Source organism: Azolla caroliniana, unplaced genomic scaffold (genome assembly GCF_043228905.1).
Source record: "Azolla caroliniana isolate FFs.n. ecotype wild unplaced genomic scaffold, voAzoCaro1.0.p SCAF_15, whole genome shotgun sequence".
In the NCBI taxonomy this organism is placed as follows: Eukaryota; Viridiplantae; Streptophyta; class Polypodiopsida; order Salviniales; family Salviniaceae; genus Azolla; species Azolla caroliniana.
In genome coordinates, this window is record NW_028230450.1 from 11,829,812 (window position 1) to 11,845,490 (window position 15,679).

Genomic DNA, 15,679 nt, shown 5'->3' on the forward strand with positions numbered 1-15,679 from the left:
TAAACAAAAACCGACCCGGAAGGGGGCCGTCATGAATGGGGTGTTGTCTAAACGATAATAAACTCATGTCATTGAGCAATTTTAGCATCAGAATCTCCAACTATACCATCCCATTGTCCGTTCAAAGTATGAACTAGGTCTAACAAAAAATTTGAAACCAATTCAGCTGGTGATGTCCCTACAATATTGTAGGGGTTAGCTTAAGTGTTCCAACTTCCAACAAACTCCATGGGGAGGCAATAAACCTCCGTGAAGGTTTGCAGCCTCATATTTGCCCTTTAAAAATGACTTATCAACCTACACTAGTGTTTGCTAGCTCATATGCTGTTCTTCAGAAACAACTGTGGCTTAATGAGAATTATTCAAACAAATTTGAACTTGCTCACCGCAATTACATAAAGTCACTCCAAAAAACTTGAAAGTATAGATAAAAAGCAATTTCACTTCATTCCCCATCAATATTGACAGATGTTTCAAGTGTTGGACATCATGACTTTTTTAAAAGGGCACAAGACCAAATGATACAGTGTCATGTTTGGATGCAAGATAAATTGATACAAGGGTATGTTCTAATGAAGGAAATATATATATATATATATATGTATATACAAAATCAGGCACGGAATGTGCTTTCATCCACCGCATTCAAAATACAATGTAGCTACCACATTCACATATATTTAAACATTCCTAAACAGTCGGGGTTTGTCTGCTGGATTGAGGCCCTCCCCGCCTACACAGTACATGTATAGGGTTTGTTTCATCCTAAATCATTCATATAAGTCACATTCTTTGAATCTATTTAGACATTCTTAATAGATGGGTTGTATATCTGAAGAACTTCATGGATGTCGTCACCAGTGCCATCAAATTTGGTTAGGCCAACCCCTGGTGTTACATATAAGGGCTCGATTTCAGCCTATGCCGCATTCTATCCATCAACAAAAGAGGGCTTACCATGGCCCTTTGAAGCATCATTTGGATCGATACTTTAGGTTCTCATCTCTCTATTTACAGAAGAAATTCTGGAGTTTAAGTCTGCCCAAAAAACTCACTGATCAAATGGGAATTCAGAATCATTTTCCAATACTTTGAAGGGCTGTGGATGCTTTCCAGTGCAATATAGGTTCCACATCTTGAAATATGCTCTTTCGAGATTTTTCACCTGAATATATACATAAACAAAACAAAAAATTAAACGGGAGGAAAGGTATTCATACAATTTTTTTCCTGCATACAGAAAAAAACACGTTGAAAAAATGTAAAAGCAAATTGCTCGAGTTAAAAAAATAATTTTAATATGATCATTCAAAAGTAAAAACAAATAGGAAAAGAACTGATACTTAACCCATCGTGCAGTATCAAACAACGGGCAAGACATTCGAACCTCCCGAAGCCTTGTAGTGAGCGACGTCAACATCGATGGATTTGTTGCCAGTAACACTGCTCTTTCTTCATATTCTTTCATACTGATTTAAACCAAGCAATCAAACCAAATCATATAGGAGATGATACTTTATAACAAAATAACAAACATATCTGTATTTAGTAAAGTACTTTACAACTATCAAAGAGGATACTAATAAACAAAAACAGATTGTGCACATGTCAAAAGTGTTTTTAAGCATGTGTATGTGTGAAAGTACAACATACCTATATACCACCATTTCGTCGCCGAGTCCAGTGGCCATGCAGAGTGAACCGGCGACTCTTGTAGCCATTTTTTCTAAAGGAATTGTGATCATTGGCACTCCCGCCCATAAAACATCAGTCCCCGTCGTGTGTGCATTGCACAACGGTCTGAATTTAACACATAGATGTGTACATGTGTTTGAGAAAATTGAATAAAAAGAGAGTGCATTACAACAACATGCATCACAATGAATTGAGTAATCAAAAAACAGAACTCCATTACGAGAAAAATACATAAATGGAGTATTGACTGATTTTGACTTTCCAAAAACAGATATTGGAATATTCTAGACACCATTTCAATGATTCATTTTGGAATCATATAGCACACAGGTTTTGAAAAGCTTACGTATCCAAGAAGAGATCAGCTAAAGAACTTCGACGAATGTGCTCGTTTTTGATTGCCACATCGGTAAAAATTATCTGCTCAGGATTTACACCTTGTGACAGAGCATCTAAAAGGAACAAAAGACATAAGAAATGCAAAACGTGGAATGCAAACAAGCACAAAAGAACCAAAAACAAGAAACATTCACAACAACACCATATATTTACATGTTCGTAGCCTGTTTTCACCAGCTGCCGGGAAGCGCAAAAGCCATAATGCACTATTTGGGACTCTCTTCAATATGTTGCACCTATGCATATACAGATGGAAGAAAGGGACAAATCAAATTCAAATTACAATTTTAAGGAAGAAAAGACATTTTCTTCTCAAGAGAAAACCACACCATGTCATAAACACTTCTGGATCAATCTTGTATAGCTGATTAAAACACGCAAACAAGAATTTGTCTTCAGGTAAACCATAGTCTGATCGTTTGGGCTGGCAGCTAGGATCAAGGACATCTAAATTCTTCTGCAATAACAGAAGACATGTTACGTCAATCTCACATTGAAGACTAAGTTTTTGATAATACTTCAATAAAAAGGTGTACTTCACCTGCTTATAATCATTCACAAAGTAACAATGTGGTAGATGAACAAGCATCTCTGAATAGATGTGCGAATAACAACTTGGCGACACAAACTGTATATTTTCAAAAAAGGCAAGGCAGGCAGGGTTAGACACCATCATATACTTGTTTGCACATAGTGCAATATCAGTTTCATCATATACTTAAATGTGGGCCAACCATGTGTTGAATAAGTTAAAAATGGATGACTACTTTTTACTAGTCTCTTCTTTTATAAAAACACAAACAATGAGCATGGCCATTATGTTAAGTTCTTGATTCAATAATTTGTATCAATACACAGAAAATTCAACTAGTCCTCTGGGTTTCAGATTTAGGGTTCAAGAGCAATGTAAAAAAATACAGGGGAAACTACCTCATCTGTCACCAGATAATGTATGTAGTCAGCTCCAGTAGTCCCAGGAAACCCCATATAAGAAACCTGTATTGGAGCTGGCTGCATCGCAAAAATTTCATTCCTTGCACCCTGAATTTAGCCAAAACATGCATTAAGAACAAGACCAAGGAGGAAACATTCTTTAACAACCAAGTCCAACAATAACAAAAAATTTACCTTCTTAGATTAGGAAAGCCAATTATGAATTCCTGTGAAAACAAACAATACCTTTGTATAGCCATTAAGGTTGATCAGGATCTGGATCTGATCTTCTGATATAAGCCTCGCAATTGCATCTGACATTGCAGAAGACACATCCTTGAAATGCTCTGCTTCTGATGCTGTGCGCTGCCGCCATTCACTACCATCATTTGGACTCAGTGCATAGCAGAAAACCTCTACATTCTCTCTATTGTGCATCCCAAACACAGATCCCATAAGGTGAGACAGAGGATGGTTCCCAAAGTCACTGCTTACATAGCTGCAAAAACATATTCAGAGCATAGGTGAAACAATATTTCAAGTTCACGGAGCATGGAAAATTATTTATGATAGCTAAATCTGTAGCACAGAAGCACGATATATTTGAAGTCCCCAGAAAATAGAAATTGATTTATGATCGCAAATCTCCAATACACTATACCCTATTCTCAATCTTTCTACTCCACCATCGCTTTTCACGCGCACTGGTAAAGGATATGAAAATGTCGGCAAGGTGAACCGTGAAGCAACTAGCGCAGAATGCTTCGCATATTGCCGACTACAGAAAAAAATTAGTTGCACAATAAGCTAGCTTGACATTCGTAGTAAATCGAATAACATGAGTTAATGCATAAAGAGAATAATGAATCAAGAATAATGTTTCACCTTATGTCTAAAGCTAGGATAGGGTCGATTGGATATGCGATTGCGTGAAACGGTTGCACACTAGGAAGATATTGCATCTGACACAATTTTGAAATAGAATGTTTATTGTAACACATTATTATGCTTCCACAGACTCAATAGCACATTATTAAAATCAAAGTATTCCCAAATTGCATACTTTGATCTGTTGCTTGATGACATGCTCTATTTCCACAAATTTGTTATCCCGGTCCTCCCAATTGCAGACACACTAAAACAAACCATTCCTCTTCATTAGAATCTTGTCAACAGAAAACAAAAGATAGAAAAAATGACCACAAATCTGGAAGAAAATCAACAAAAGTCATATTTCCCAAAGGCCATCATTCATGAATATCATCATTAAGAGAATACGCAACTCATAATTATCCCAAATGCACATAAGTTCCATGAGAAGAAGGGATGAATTAACCATATAATTGGTCAAGAAAGGTTAACTGAAAGCATCTTAACAAGTAGCAAAAACTTACAGCTGTTTGGGGAAATAAAGACAAACTACTAGAGTATTTCAGATCTTTTTCATAAAGCATATTAATCAGTGAATAGTCAAACCTGTAAAGTGTGAAGCAAGTTACACGTGGCCTCAGGAAAATCCGGCCTTAGCACCAGTGCTTGTTTATAGCTTTTGATGGCTGCTTCGACATGTCCACTGCAAAAACACAGATTAATCTGAGAGTGCCATATTAAAATGCAGCTCCGTCAGAGATATACAGCAAGGGAGCGAAAGAAAGTGAGAAATATTAGATGGCATATAAACCAACCTATCTTTGTACGCTGACGCTAGATTTGCATGACCTTCAGCCATGGTTGGACGTATCGTCACTGCCCGAATATAATCTTGAATAGCCTCTGCCACTCGGCCTGATTCCTTCAGGGTGTTTCCTCTGTTCACAAGGCCATCGGCTGCAAGAGGATCTATGCGTAAAACCTCATTGTAGCAAGCTATGGCCTCAGCGTGGTGTCCCTACCATAACACATTCCCCAATGCTTTAACATCTTTCGAGGACATATAAAAGATGCACTAAATAAGTGGGTCTCCATAAACACTGCAAAACCTGTTGCTTGTATATCGTTGCCAAGTTGTTGTAAGGAGCTGATAAGCCAGTTGTTACTGCAAGCGTAGCTTTATAAAAGTTTGCTGCTACATTGACCATGTTTCTGGGCAATATAAATGCACAAAGCACTTAAAATCAAGAAAAGAAACAACAGAGATTTCAAAATGACTGTGCTACTGTAGGATGGGGATGCACATACGCTTCCATGTAAATGTTCCCAAGGTTTGTTAGTGCCTGTGGATGATTTGCTTGAAGCTGAAGGCATGCCTGTGTTATAATATGAATACAGCTAGATGACTTCATCAGATTGCTCTCCATAGAAATTATATCCCTATTATTGACATTCTCACAGTCATTATTAGGCATTTAACCTGATAGCAAACAACTGCCTCTTCAACTTTTCCTGCATCCTTCAATGCATTGCCCTGTAATAGACGAATCCAAGTAATGTTTCAATATGATGATAGAGGATTGTACAGTCTTCTACAACGTTAAGTAGTCACGAGTGATATTACACCAAAAAATGGTACATGAAACTCACAAGATTATTGTATGCCTCCAAGAAGGTTGAATCCAATAAAATAGCTTGTTTATAATGTATAATGGCCAGTTCAAGATTGTTCTGCTCATAGTGTACGCTTGCAAGATTACCTGCAATCAGACCGGGCCCAGCAATAGCCCCCATCACCCAAACCACCCAAGACTGGTAACACCAGATACTAAAAGTGATAGCCCCTTTTATATAAAACAATTGTTTGCGAAGCATATAACCAGGTATTGGTAATCTTTTTATTCAATTCACTACCAAAAAGGCAATGAATTGCAAGCATTCCTTCTCCATGTGTATGTGTGACCATCGAAACCCTAACTAGAATATCAGATACACAAGGATCACCTCTAATGACAAAAGCAAACAAGGTGGTCATTCGAAAAAGGTGCTAAGTATTCCTATTATCTATTACTCCAAGCTATATATATATATATAATATACCCCACCATCCAAGAAAGCTGCAATGTGTAAAGCAATTATCAAATAAAATAATATAGAGAGAGAGCACACATAGGACGTTTTTTTTATATATTTATATATATATGTATATATTATTGTATATCGAACCACGAAGTGGTGAGACAGCCACCGGCATTCTCGGAACCTGATGCAATCCTTAGCCAGGACCTATGTGTGTACAGACAAAAAGTCACACATGCCATGCAAACTCTCAGCACACGTCGTAGAAGCAAAAAATATATATACACTTCACGTATCCAAGGTTAAGAAAATCTACAACAGAGGAACAAAGAAAAACAAAAACAAAGACAAACAAAAGTTATTTCTTTCAAAACTTACCGTAAGCTATAGCATATTCAGGTCTGATCTGAATTGCTTTTTGATAGCATAAAATTGCTTCTTGAGGCCTTCCAATTGCCTGAAAACCATAGGTGTTCCACAATGAGGAAATTCATTTCATGTATTTTACAATGATTAATGATAAAATATAGAGGTTCCAAAACAAATACAAGTATAACTTCATATTTTTATCAGCCTCTTCACTTCCCATATAATTTGAAAAAATAATTCTCACCTTCAAAACATTTCCTTGATTCATATAAGCATCAGCAAAGCTGGGCTTCAAACGAATAGCTTCCTGTCAATAGAAGCAAATTAGATGAGCATTCTATGACATCACATACAACATTTGCTGAATCCAAAGTCACGGAGTCGATACTTCTTTTTTTTTGAACATTCCCATGATGCAACATAGCAAAGCAGGAAAATGTTCACAAAAACATTCAATAAGATAAGAGTTTTTATTGAACAATAGAGCCATTACTTTGTAATATGCAAGTGCCTTTTGATAATCCCCGGCTTCCATAAATAAGCCAGCTATGTTTGACCATGCAATGGCAAATGTTGGCTGAATCCGTATTGCCTCCGCATAACAAACATATGCCTGCCATAGCAAATACACTTCTAAGATGGCAAGAAACAGGAGGATAAATGTTCGACCTCATTTTAACAAACAAAAAAATACTTACATGTTGAGACAGGCCACGGGCCTTTAACAAATTCCCTAAATTGCTATATGCATCGACCTAGTATAAATAGCCCAAAAAAACACTCATTACATAAATTAAATAAGACAGTTTAAATAATGGATGAATCTTAACATTTGATTCATGAGATTACCAGCTTTGGATTGATTGCAAGAGCTTGATGACAACACTCTTCAGCTTCACGAAGCATCCCTTTGCGCATATAAGCACTCGCAAGATTAGACCATGCGTCACAAAATCTTGGGCGCAGCTGCAAATACCAAAAACCACAGCCAGAAATGTATGACACTAAAATCCATCTAAAAGTTACTTGTGGGTTGTAAAACCAACAGACAGATACCTCAATTGCAGCACAATAGAACCTAATTGCTAGGTCAATGTCCCCTTTCTCCTGCAAATAATTCATCATCAGATCATCCCATTCATTAGATTCATTTTGCTAGTCTTGTTGATAAAAAATATCATTCACCTTCCATGCATTAGCCATGTTTCCATAGCACTCAGCAAAATCGGGATCAATCCGGAGAGCTTCTTCGTTTTTCTTAATGCACATGTCATAGTCATGAAGCTGAGAAACAAAACACCAAAACGGATCCTTCATATTTTCCAAAGCAAACAAGGGGAAGGTAATCAAGGAAATTTTCAATGCATCTTTGATTGCTCACATTCAAATGAGAAAGCTTGAACCATACCTGGTAATAAATAGCACCCAAGAGCAACAATGCCTCGGTCCTCGATGGGTTCTTCTCATGTACCAAACCACAATACTCTAATGCTTTATTATAATTTCCATCTTTGTATTCTTTATGAGACAAAGTCAGGAGGGCGTCTTCATCCACTGGATTCCAACAGAAAAATACTTAAACAAATGAAGTATACTTCGAAGATGAGCATTACATGAAGCTAACAGATGAAAGCTATAGATGCCAAACAAAGCTAGTGTCAGGGAATTATGTGAGTAGCACAAATCAGTAATTACCATTTGAACTTAGCCAATAAATGTATATACATACATACACACGAGCCAAAGTCAGGAGAGAACTAAAAGAGTAACTATTTGCATTTGAACTTAGCTTCGTACATATACACAGAGACACATATATGCACACCTACACACACATACAAACACACCTACACACACAAGCCAGAGACAGGAGATGATTATAAAAGTAACAAATACATGAAATTAGTCCATAATAAATACATGAAAGGATGTGTATATATATGTATACATTCTCATACATACATATACATATAGGGCACACAGATACATACAACATTCTCATGTTGAAATTTAGTCCATAATAAATACATGAAAGGATGTGTATATATGTATACATTCTCATACATACATATACATATATGGCACACAGATATACACATACATACGAGAAAGAGTTCACTGCAGTAGCAATAAAAACACTTGAGAATGGGGTAGGCTATAAGCATAAATTGAGGCTAGCTTTGAGAGGTATAGACACAAACTGCCAAACAAGCTAGAAGATTAACACAAAACAGTGTCTACCACTGAATTTTACCATTTTTGCCTCATAAATAAACCCACACAAACATGTATATGTATATGCACTTGCATGTAATGCTCTACCCATGACTCTCTGACCTTCAATTGATGAAAGGCTTTTGAGACTGGTAGATTGATGCATAATCTGATATGGGATCTACAACCAGATGTAGCTAGGGTTATCTATTGCCCTCTATACATGTACTAGACAAAAATATATCAAATGCTAAAAAAACTGAAATTCCACGAATCAGGTGGCAAAAAGCTGAATTATTCCATGAGTTGGGAACCAGGAGATTTAATTACTTGATGAATATTCGATAAAAATCTAGGAAGGTGACTTTTTTCAACACAATCGGCACTAAGGACTCAAAATTAAACAAGAAAAACAAACTTTTTTCTAATTTTGATCTAGTATTCTAAAAAGGAGAGAGATTTATCAACATATAAGATACCAAAACCAATGGGAATACTTACCCTCGGGTTGATCCAAGGCGATACTATGCTGGCGCAGAGTTGGCAAAACAGAGGATTTCTTCTTGGTCTGTGCGAACACCAGGTGTTCAGGAGCAGGGTTCTCCCTCATCAGCAATCCCTGCCTCATGGCACTCTGCACAGACATCATGCTGGAGGAGAAAACACCTCAAACCAGAGGTGCAAGTCAAAAAAAAAAATCAGGGTTGGGAAGAAGAAGAGAAGGCCCGAATCACAGAAAACAGAGGGGGATAATTAGGATTTCCTTTTCCCTCTCCTCATATCAGTTTGTTTCTCTCTCTTTCTGTGCGTGTGTGAGGGGGGAGGGGGGGGGGTGCATGGAAAGCTTCGGTGGATGGGTGTGCTTTTTTGCCCCTGCTTTTTGCTTACTCTGTTCTCTCAAATTGCCCTCAAATTTCTAATTACATACATATATACTCTCGTTCCTTCTAGACCTCCTTCTCCTCCATCTTTATGTATACATATACATATATGTGTATATCTGTGGAACAGTGGATCTGTATGTATATACATGGATCTGTATGTGTATGTATATGGATCTGTGTATGTATATACATGGATCTTGTATATATCCGGATCTATATGTGTATGTATATGGATCTGTATATGTATATACATGGATCTTGTATATATCTGGATCTGTATGTGTATGTATATGGATCGTATATGTATATACATGGATCTTGTATATATCTGGATTTGTGTGTGTGTATGTGTGTGTATATGTTTGCATGCAAATGCCTCCCTCCATCCCACACTAGGATCATGCATATATCTAGATTTGTATGTGTATGTATACGGATGTGAATATGTGTGGAGGTGCCCCCAACCATCCCACTATCGATGACTTGGCTTAACCTACAATACATATTCATAATTTGATGTCGTCGCCTTGGCACTTCGCTTCATCGTATTGCATTTTCACTTGACCTCCTCCTCCTCCACCTTTTACAAGTTACTCGTGTTTGACTTGCCATGCTAGTTTCATATGGCCTTCCTCTACCAATTTTTTCAGTCATCATCATGTGATTGTGGGTGGTCTTTTGGCTTGGGAATCTCGGTTTGTGGTGGTGGTGCGCAACTCTTTCGATGAAGTATGTGGTCTTTATTCAAATTAGAGGATGGTAATTGGCTTTTGATGTGATTTATGAGGTCTTCTTACGTTATTGTATGTGGCGCGTGGTTTTCATTGCTCTAAAAATGATACTTAGATCAACATGCATAATGTTGATTTGCCACTATAAGATCCTTTGTAGAGAAAGAATGTGTGATGTCCATTAAAGCACCAAACAATCCTACGTATCCTCTATGGAATGCCTTTATTAGCCCTAACATCGACCCTATTGAGTTTGCCAACACATTTACCCCTTACTTAACTTTATACACCTAAGCTCAAAAGCTCAATCTTCTTTTAAACAAATGTTTGGCTAGTACTAACTAGGAAGAACAAACTCATAGGGATGGAATCTTGAGAATATCGCATCATGACACCCTAGTATTATGCTTGTATTGGTTCGAGAACATTTCCCAAGGAATATGGAGGCAAAGTTCTAATTTAAGGAAGTTTGTGCAACATTTACACAAGAGGTAGTCTCCTAGTTTTGACTCCTCCCAATAGAGTTTTTGCCTTGGATATCCAATGATTTATGCTTTTTGTGGTTTGTTATATCCATTTTGGAAGTCATCGTACTTAGAATTTATTTTTCCTTTATGATATATGTTAATTAGGGCACTTAAGAACATTGGAGCATAGCCAAATACATGTTACATCTGGTACACTTACATGTTTGAGTACTAATTTGAGGTTGGATATATATATAAGCCTACACTTGGAATGACTTTTATGCGTTGAGTATGGTGGTAGCATTAACAATGTAGAATTGTTTCATGAATTTGAAATTAATGCCATGTTTTATATAAAAGCATATTCTGCTATAATATCCCTATGAGCTTTAATATTTCTTATTTAAGATATTTGACATATGCCTAAATATATGCAAGAAACATCCCAAATAGGTTATTAGACTATAGGTTATCAATAATATAAGTAGGGATTACATGATGCTTCTTTATTAAGATTGCACAAATTGTATTTCCATTATGATAAGTTTAAATTATTCACTCTATGTCGGTTGCAACCATTGCTAGCCTATGTTGCTTGTTGCCACACCTACAATTACTTGCATGGTAGAGATAGGTGTCATCATTATGATCAAATATTGTAACTTTGGTAAAATCTTGTTTTCTCAATTTAATAAGTCATATTTTATCATATAAACGTTGCTTCTTGCATCTTACACTATCTCCATCACTTTTTTGTGTCATCTCTCTCTCGTTTTCATTACGAACTATCCTCATTCATAACCTTGACTATTCAACACGTTGATCATGAACTCTATGAAAAAATTTTGGTGAGCTCAACGTTGTCGTGAAGAAAACCGTCCATAAGCGGAATCGGCAGACCAAGGCGTGGGAACCGGTTCCTCACGCGCGCACGCTCCAAGTCGAACATAGAAGCGAGTTAGGAGGATAATCGGCAGGAACGGGCCCTAACACGAGTGGAGACAAAGACCGCGCGAACAGTCTTTTCGGTCGCGCGCGCGAGCTAAGGGACGGCACGAGTCGGCGGCGTAACGACGCGTATGCGTGAAGAACGGAGCGGATCCCTGTTCGAAAGGGACAGGGAATAAAGCTGACAGGACGGCCTGCTCGTCGGGCTATATAAGAGCAGGAAAGAGCTGTTGCAGAGATCGGGGGGCGGAGAGGACGAAGTGCTGTCGGACCGTTTCTGGACGCTTCTCTCTCTCTGTTTCCTTCCTTCTTGAGCTCCATAGCTTTCTGTGCAGGGTTCCGAGGAGGCTCGCGCTGTTTCGAGGAACGCCCGAGTGCTTCCGGCAGCCCCTTTGTGCGTCGAAGTGAACAGGCATCGGCATCTGTTCGCCGGCCTGTTCGGTTGTAACCAACCTGTGCCCCGTCGAGGGTTGTAGTCGTGTTAGCCATTTTTCTTAATACACATATTTAGTCATTCGCATCTGTCTGTGTCGGTGTCTGTTCGCGTTCACCGTGTTGAAGGGCCGCGTCCCTGTGTATCCCCCGGCCCTGCGTAGCCGGTTCTCTCCCTTTCTCCTCCCTCGCTTGCTCTTTGGTTCGAGACCCCCGCGGTCCTGCCTCGTTTCCACACGCACTTGCGTAAAATCTCGACAACGTGAACCATCGATAGGGTGGGGGGGTCTCTGATAGAAGAAATGGTTGAGAATGGATTCATTGCATATATGGTCAACTTCATGATGACCTGAATAGTACAAGCACAAAGTGTTTCTATCTGATTGGAAAGCGAGTTGACACTTGCTATACAATCAGTTATTTAGAAGATTGGTCAATTCAACGGTGAAGACACCACAAGATTTTGGGAGTTCAATGAGAATGAAATGACCAATAAAGTGGCGACTGGGCTACGTATGATGGCTCAAATCAATTGAGTGGTGACTCTAGATCTTTGAGTAAAGGTTGCAAAATTTCAAGAAAGGTTCCGCATAGATGGATATGGATTTCGTTAAGCATTGTTAGATGAGTATATGCTTGATGACCTTACTAGACTCACAAAGAAGATCTTTCACAAGTGACCCGAGAAAGGAGGGAAAGGGCTCTCAATATCAGAATTACTGAGAGAATTTGAAAATAAGTGCAACAAGCGCTTGGTGAGGGATTTAGAGCTTCTTCGGTGTGAGAATGTAGATTTATTCATTGTGATAGAGGATGATGCTGATACCTTGAAAAATATTACTGTAAGAGATTTTCCAACACAAGAATCAACTACTCGAGCAAGAGGACAAAAAGGAAAAGAATTAGATTCACCAATTGACGAGATAATTAAAAGCATGAAGGATCTACAATTGAGGCTCACCAAGCCGGAGAAAGTTGAAAACTTTAATTAACAAAAGCCTAAGGAAGGTCGAAAAGAAAACTTTATCCACTAATGCATATGATGTGATAGTACTTGTAAAGAATCGGAAGTGATTTTGTGCATGCGGAAGTGATATATGTGTGTGTGTGTGTGTGTGAGAGAGAGAGAGAGAGAGAGAGAGAGAGAGAACACGACATATACAGAAATTTAACAAGAAGCAAGAATGAGCCAATAGTTACAAAGAGGAGGAGAAGGTGCTTATGTAGTCACCTTTTCTCTACGTTCTCTCACTACAACCACCACTTAAAAGGAGGTCGAGACTTAACTATACTAAATATGTGTCATAGAACCTTAAAGTTCTATGACACACTAGTTACTATACTAGGAGGTGGGGTGTTCACACACTTGGGTGTTCTTAGGGTGTGTTCCCACACTAGGGAAGTTGAGTTTGATTCTCAACGTGCCCCCTCAAACACAAAATTTGATCGCCAAAAAGTTGGTTCAGACTGCTCTTCGGGTCGGCTTTGAGTCGGCTCCAGCTTCAGCTTCGAATAGCCGGCTCACTCCTATGTTTGCTCTGGTCCATTCGATGTCATGTCGGATGGCTTCTTATCCATACTCCCCCTCAAGCTCAGTTGGTCGGTGATCGAGAGACCGAGGTTCGTCGTGAATTGTCGTAGCTTGTCGGTTCCCAAGGCCTTCGTGAAGATGTCGGCCATCTACAAATTCATACTAATGTGTTGTAGGTTGACATTGCTGACCAAGACACGTTCTAGGAAGAAATGATAATGCACCTCAACATGCTTAATTCAAGCGTGAAAGACAGGGTTCTGAGCTAGATGAATGTTGCTCATGTTGTCACAACACAGGAGAATCAAATCCTTGATGAGAACGCCCAGATCCTTCAATATTTTTTTGAGCCAAACGGCGTCACATGTGGTGACGGCCACACCCCTGTATTCAGCTTTTGTGCTAGACAATGCGATTGTCGGCTACTTTTTACTACTCCACGATATGGCTCTACTGCTGAGGGAGAAGTCGAATCCCGATGTTGATCGTCTGTCGGTTTTGTAGCCAGCTCAATTAGCATCAATGTACCCTTCTAGTTGAATCGGTGTGGTTGATTTGTAGAGAATGTTGAAATCCATTGTCCCTCTCACATAGTGTAACACTCGCTTAGCACAGTCCAGGTGAATGTTTTGTGGTGTCTGCATGAACTAGCTAAGGAGGCTGACTAGGGAGTTGAGGTCGGGCTGAGTGATGGTGAGATAAATAAGGCTTCCAACTAGTTGACGATAGAAAGTTGGCTCACACTCTTTTGTGCCGGAATCAGTATCTAGTCTTAGATTTTCATCGAGAGGGGTAGCAATGAGCTTACACTCTGTTGTTGGCATAAAAGGCCAACTCCTTCCACTTTGTATCCTTACTAGTGTGAACACCTCCAATAGTTAGGGCTTGAGTATATAAGCCCTAACCTAACGTTGTAATAAGAGTTCTTCTTGAATCTCGAGTCTTAGAGAGAGAGAGAGAGAGAGAGAGAGAGAGAGAGAGTTGCAGGAATAACAAAGCTTAAGTGTGCATCCATCTTCTATTCATCTTCTTGCCCTCATTCTTTCCGTGTCGTTTGCTATGCATAGCTCAACAGGTCCTCATACATATTTTCATTGTAACAAAATGGGAGGCAAGAGTGATTGCAATGCAGCGGAAGAAGATTGAGAGTGTGTGTGTGTGTGTGTGTGAGGCAACAAAGGGAGAGAGAGAGAGAGAGCTCTTAAGGCAGAGAAAGAAAACAACTGTATATAAACCAAAAATACATCAAACATAAAACATCCAACAGTAACTAAGTTACAATGCGTTGGTTTATATACCAACTAAGCTAGGGCAAGTGAGCTTTCTACTATTTACAAAACTAGCCCAACATGTCCATGAGCTAGTGTGAAACCTATCTATGGGAAGTTGAGTTCGACTCTCAACACGCCCCTTTGAACACAATTTCTATTTGTCGAGAAGGTTGTTCGGTTCGTACTTCGACTTGTCTAGTCGGCTGTGTTGCGTACTCGCGTACTCGATCAATTGCATATGTGTTGTGTATCGTTGCGTATTGCTTCCATGTCGCCTGTACCTGTACTCCCCCTCAAGTTCGGCAATGTAGATGTCGTGAGACCAAGGTTCGATGCAAATGGCCCGAGCTTGTCAACTCCTAAGGCCTTCGTAAATATATCAGCAACTTGGAGGTGCGTACTAGTATGTTGTAGATCGATCTCGCCGGCCTGTACGCACTCGCGGATGAAGTGGCAATGCACTTCGATACGTTTAGTCCACACGTGGAATACGGGGTTCTGCGCCGGGTAGATACTGCTCATGTTGTCTCAGTAGAGATGAATTGGATCCTTGATGGGAATGCCCAGATCCTTTAGTATGCGTTTAAGCTATACGGCTTGCATGTGGCGACTGTTGCGCCCCTATATTCGGCTTCCGTGCTTGACAATGCGACTGAGGGTTGTTTCTTGCTGCTCCAAGAGATTGATCCGCTGCCGAGGGAGAAGACAAATCCGGAGGTGGATCGTCTATCCACTTTATAGCCTTCCCAGTCTGCGTCGGTGTACCCTTCGAGTCGAATAGTCGTGTTCGACTTATACATGATGCCATAAGACATTGTCATACTGACATACCGTAGTATCCTCTTATCACAATCAA

General features: G+C 39.2%; 1 protein-coding gene across 1 annotated transcript; it reads right to left on the reverse strand.

Annotated features, from left to right (window-relative positions):
- Nucleotides 1-422: 422 nt before the first annotated feature.
- Nucleotides 423-9,340, reverse strand: SEC (Tetratricopeptide repeat (TPR)-like superfamily protein). Its single transcript, XM_087331042.1, has 27 exons — nt 9,061-9,340; nt 7,754-7,899; nt 7,531-7,629; nt 7,402-7,452; nt 7,195-7,311; nt 7,044-7,100; nt 6,839-6,958; nt 6,590-6,652; nt 6,355-6,433; nt 5,548-5,657; nt 5,378-5,431; nt 5,206-5,273; nt 5,007-5,109; nt 4,713-4,915; nt 4,504-4,600; nt 4,091-4,162; nt 3,913-3,989; nt 3,689-3,805; nt 3,274-3,526; nt 3,025-3,135; nt 2,636-2,722; nt 2,424-2,551; nt 2,248-2,330; nt 2,042-2,147; nt 1,654-1,800; nt 1,349-1,469; nt 423-1,165 (listed from the first exon to the last, which is right to left on the reverse strand). Exons 1-27 carry the CDS (start codon nt 9,206-9,208, stop codon nt 1,052-1,054), a joined length of 2,931 nt encoding a protein of 976 aa, XP_087187168.1. The 5' UTR covers nt 9,209-9,340; the 3' UTR covers nt 423-1,051.
- Nucleotides 9,341-15,679: the final 6,339 nt, after the last annotated feature.

Bases quoted from the DNA above. Each gene is read 5' to 3' on its own strand.
- SEC (XM_087331042.1), bottom strand. From the start codon at position 9,208: ATGATGTCTGTGCAGAGTGCCATGAGGCAGGGATTGCTGATGAGGGAG. The intron at 4,916-5,006 runs GTTTTGCAGTGT...GTGTTATGGTAG, and splicing joins CAACGATATACAAGCAACAG to GGACACCACGCTGAGGCCAT. The intron at 1,801-2,041 runs GTAAGCTTTTCA...TGTTAAATTCAG, and splicing joins GCTGATCTCTTCTTGGATAC to ACCGTTGTGCAATGCACACA.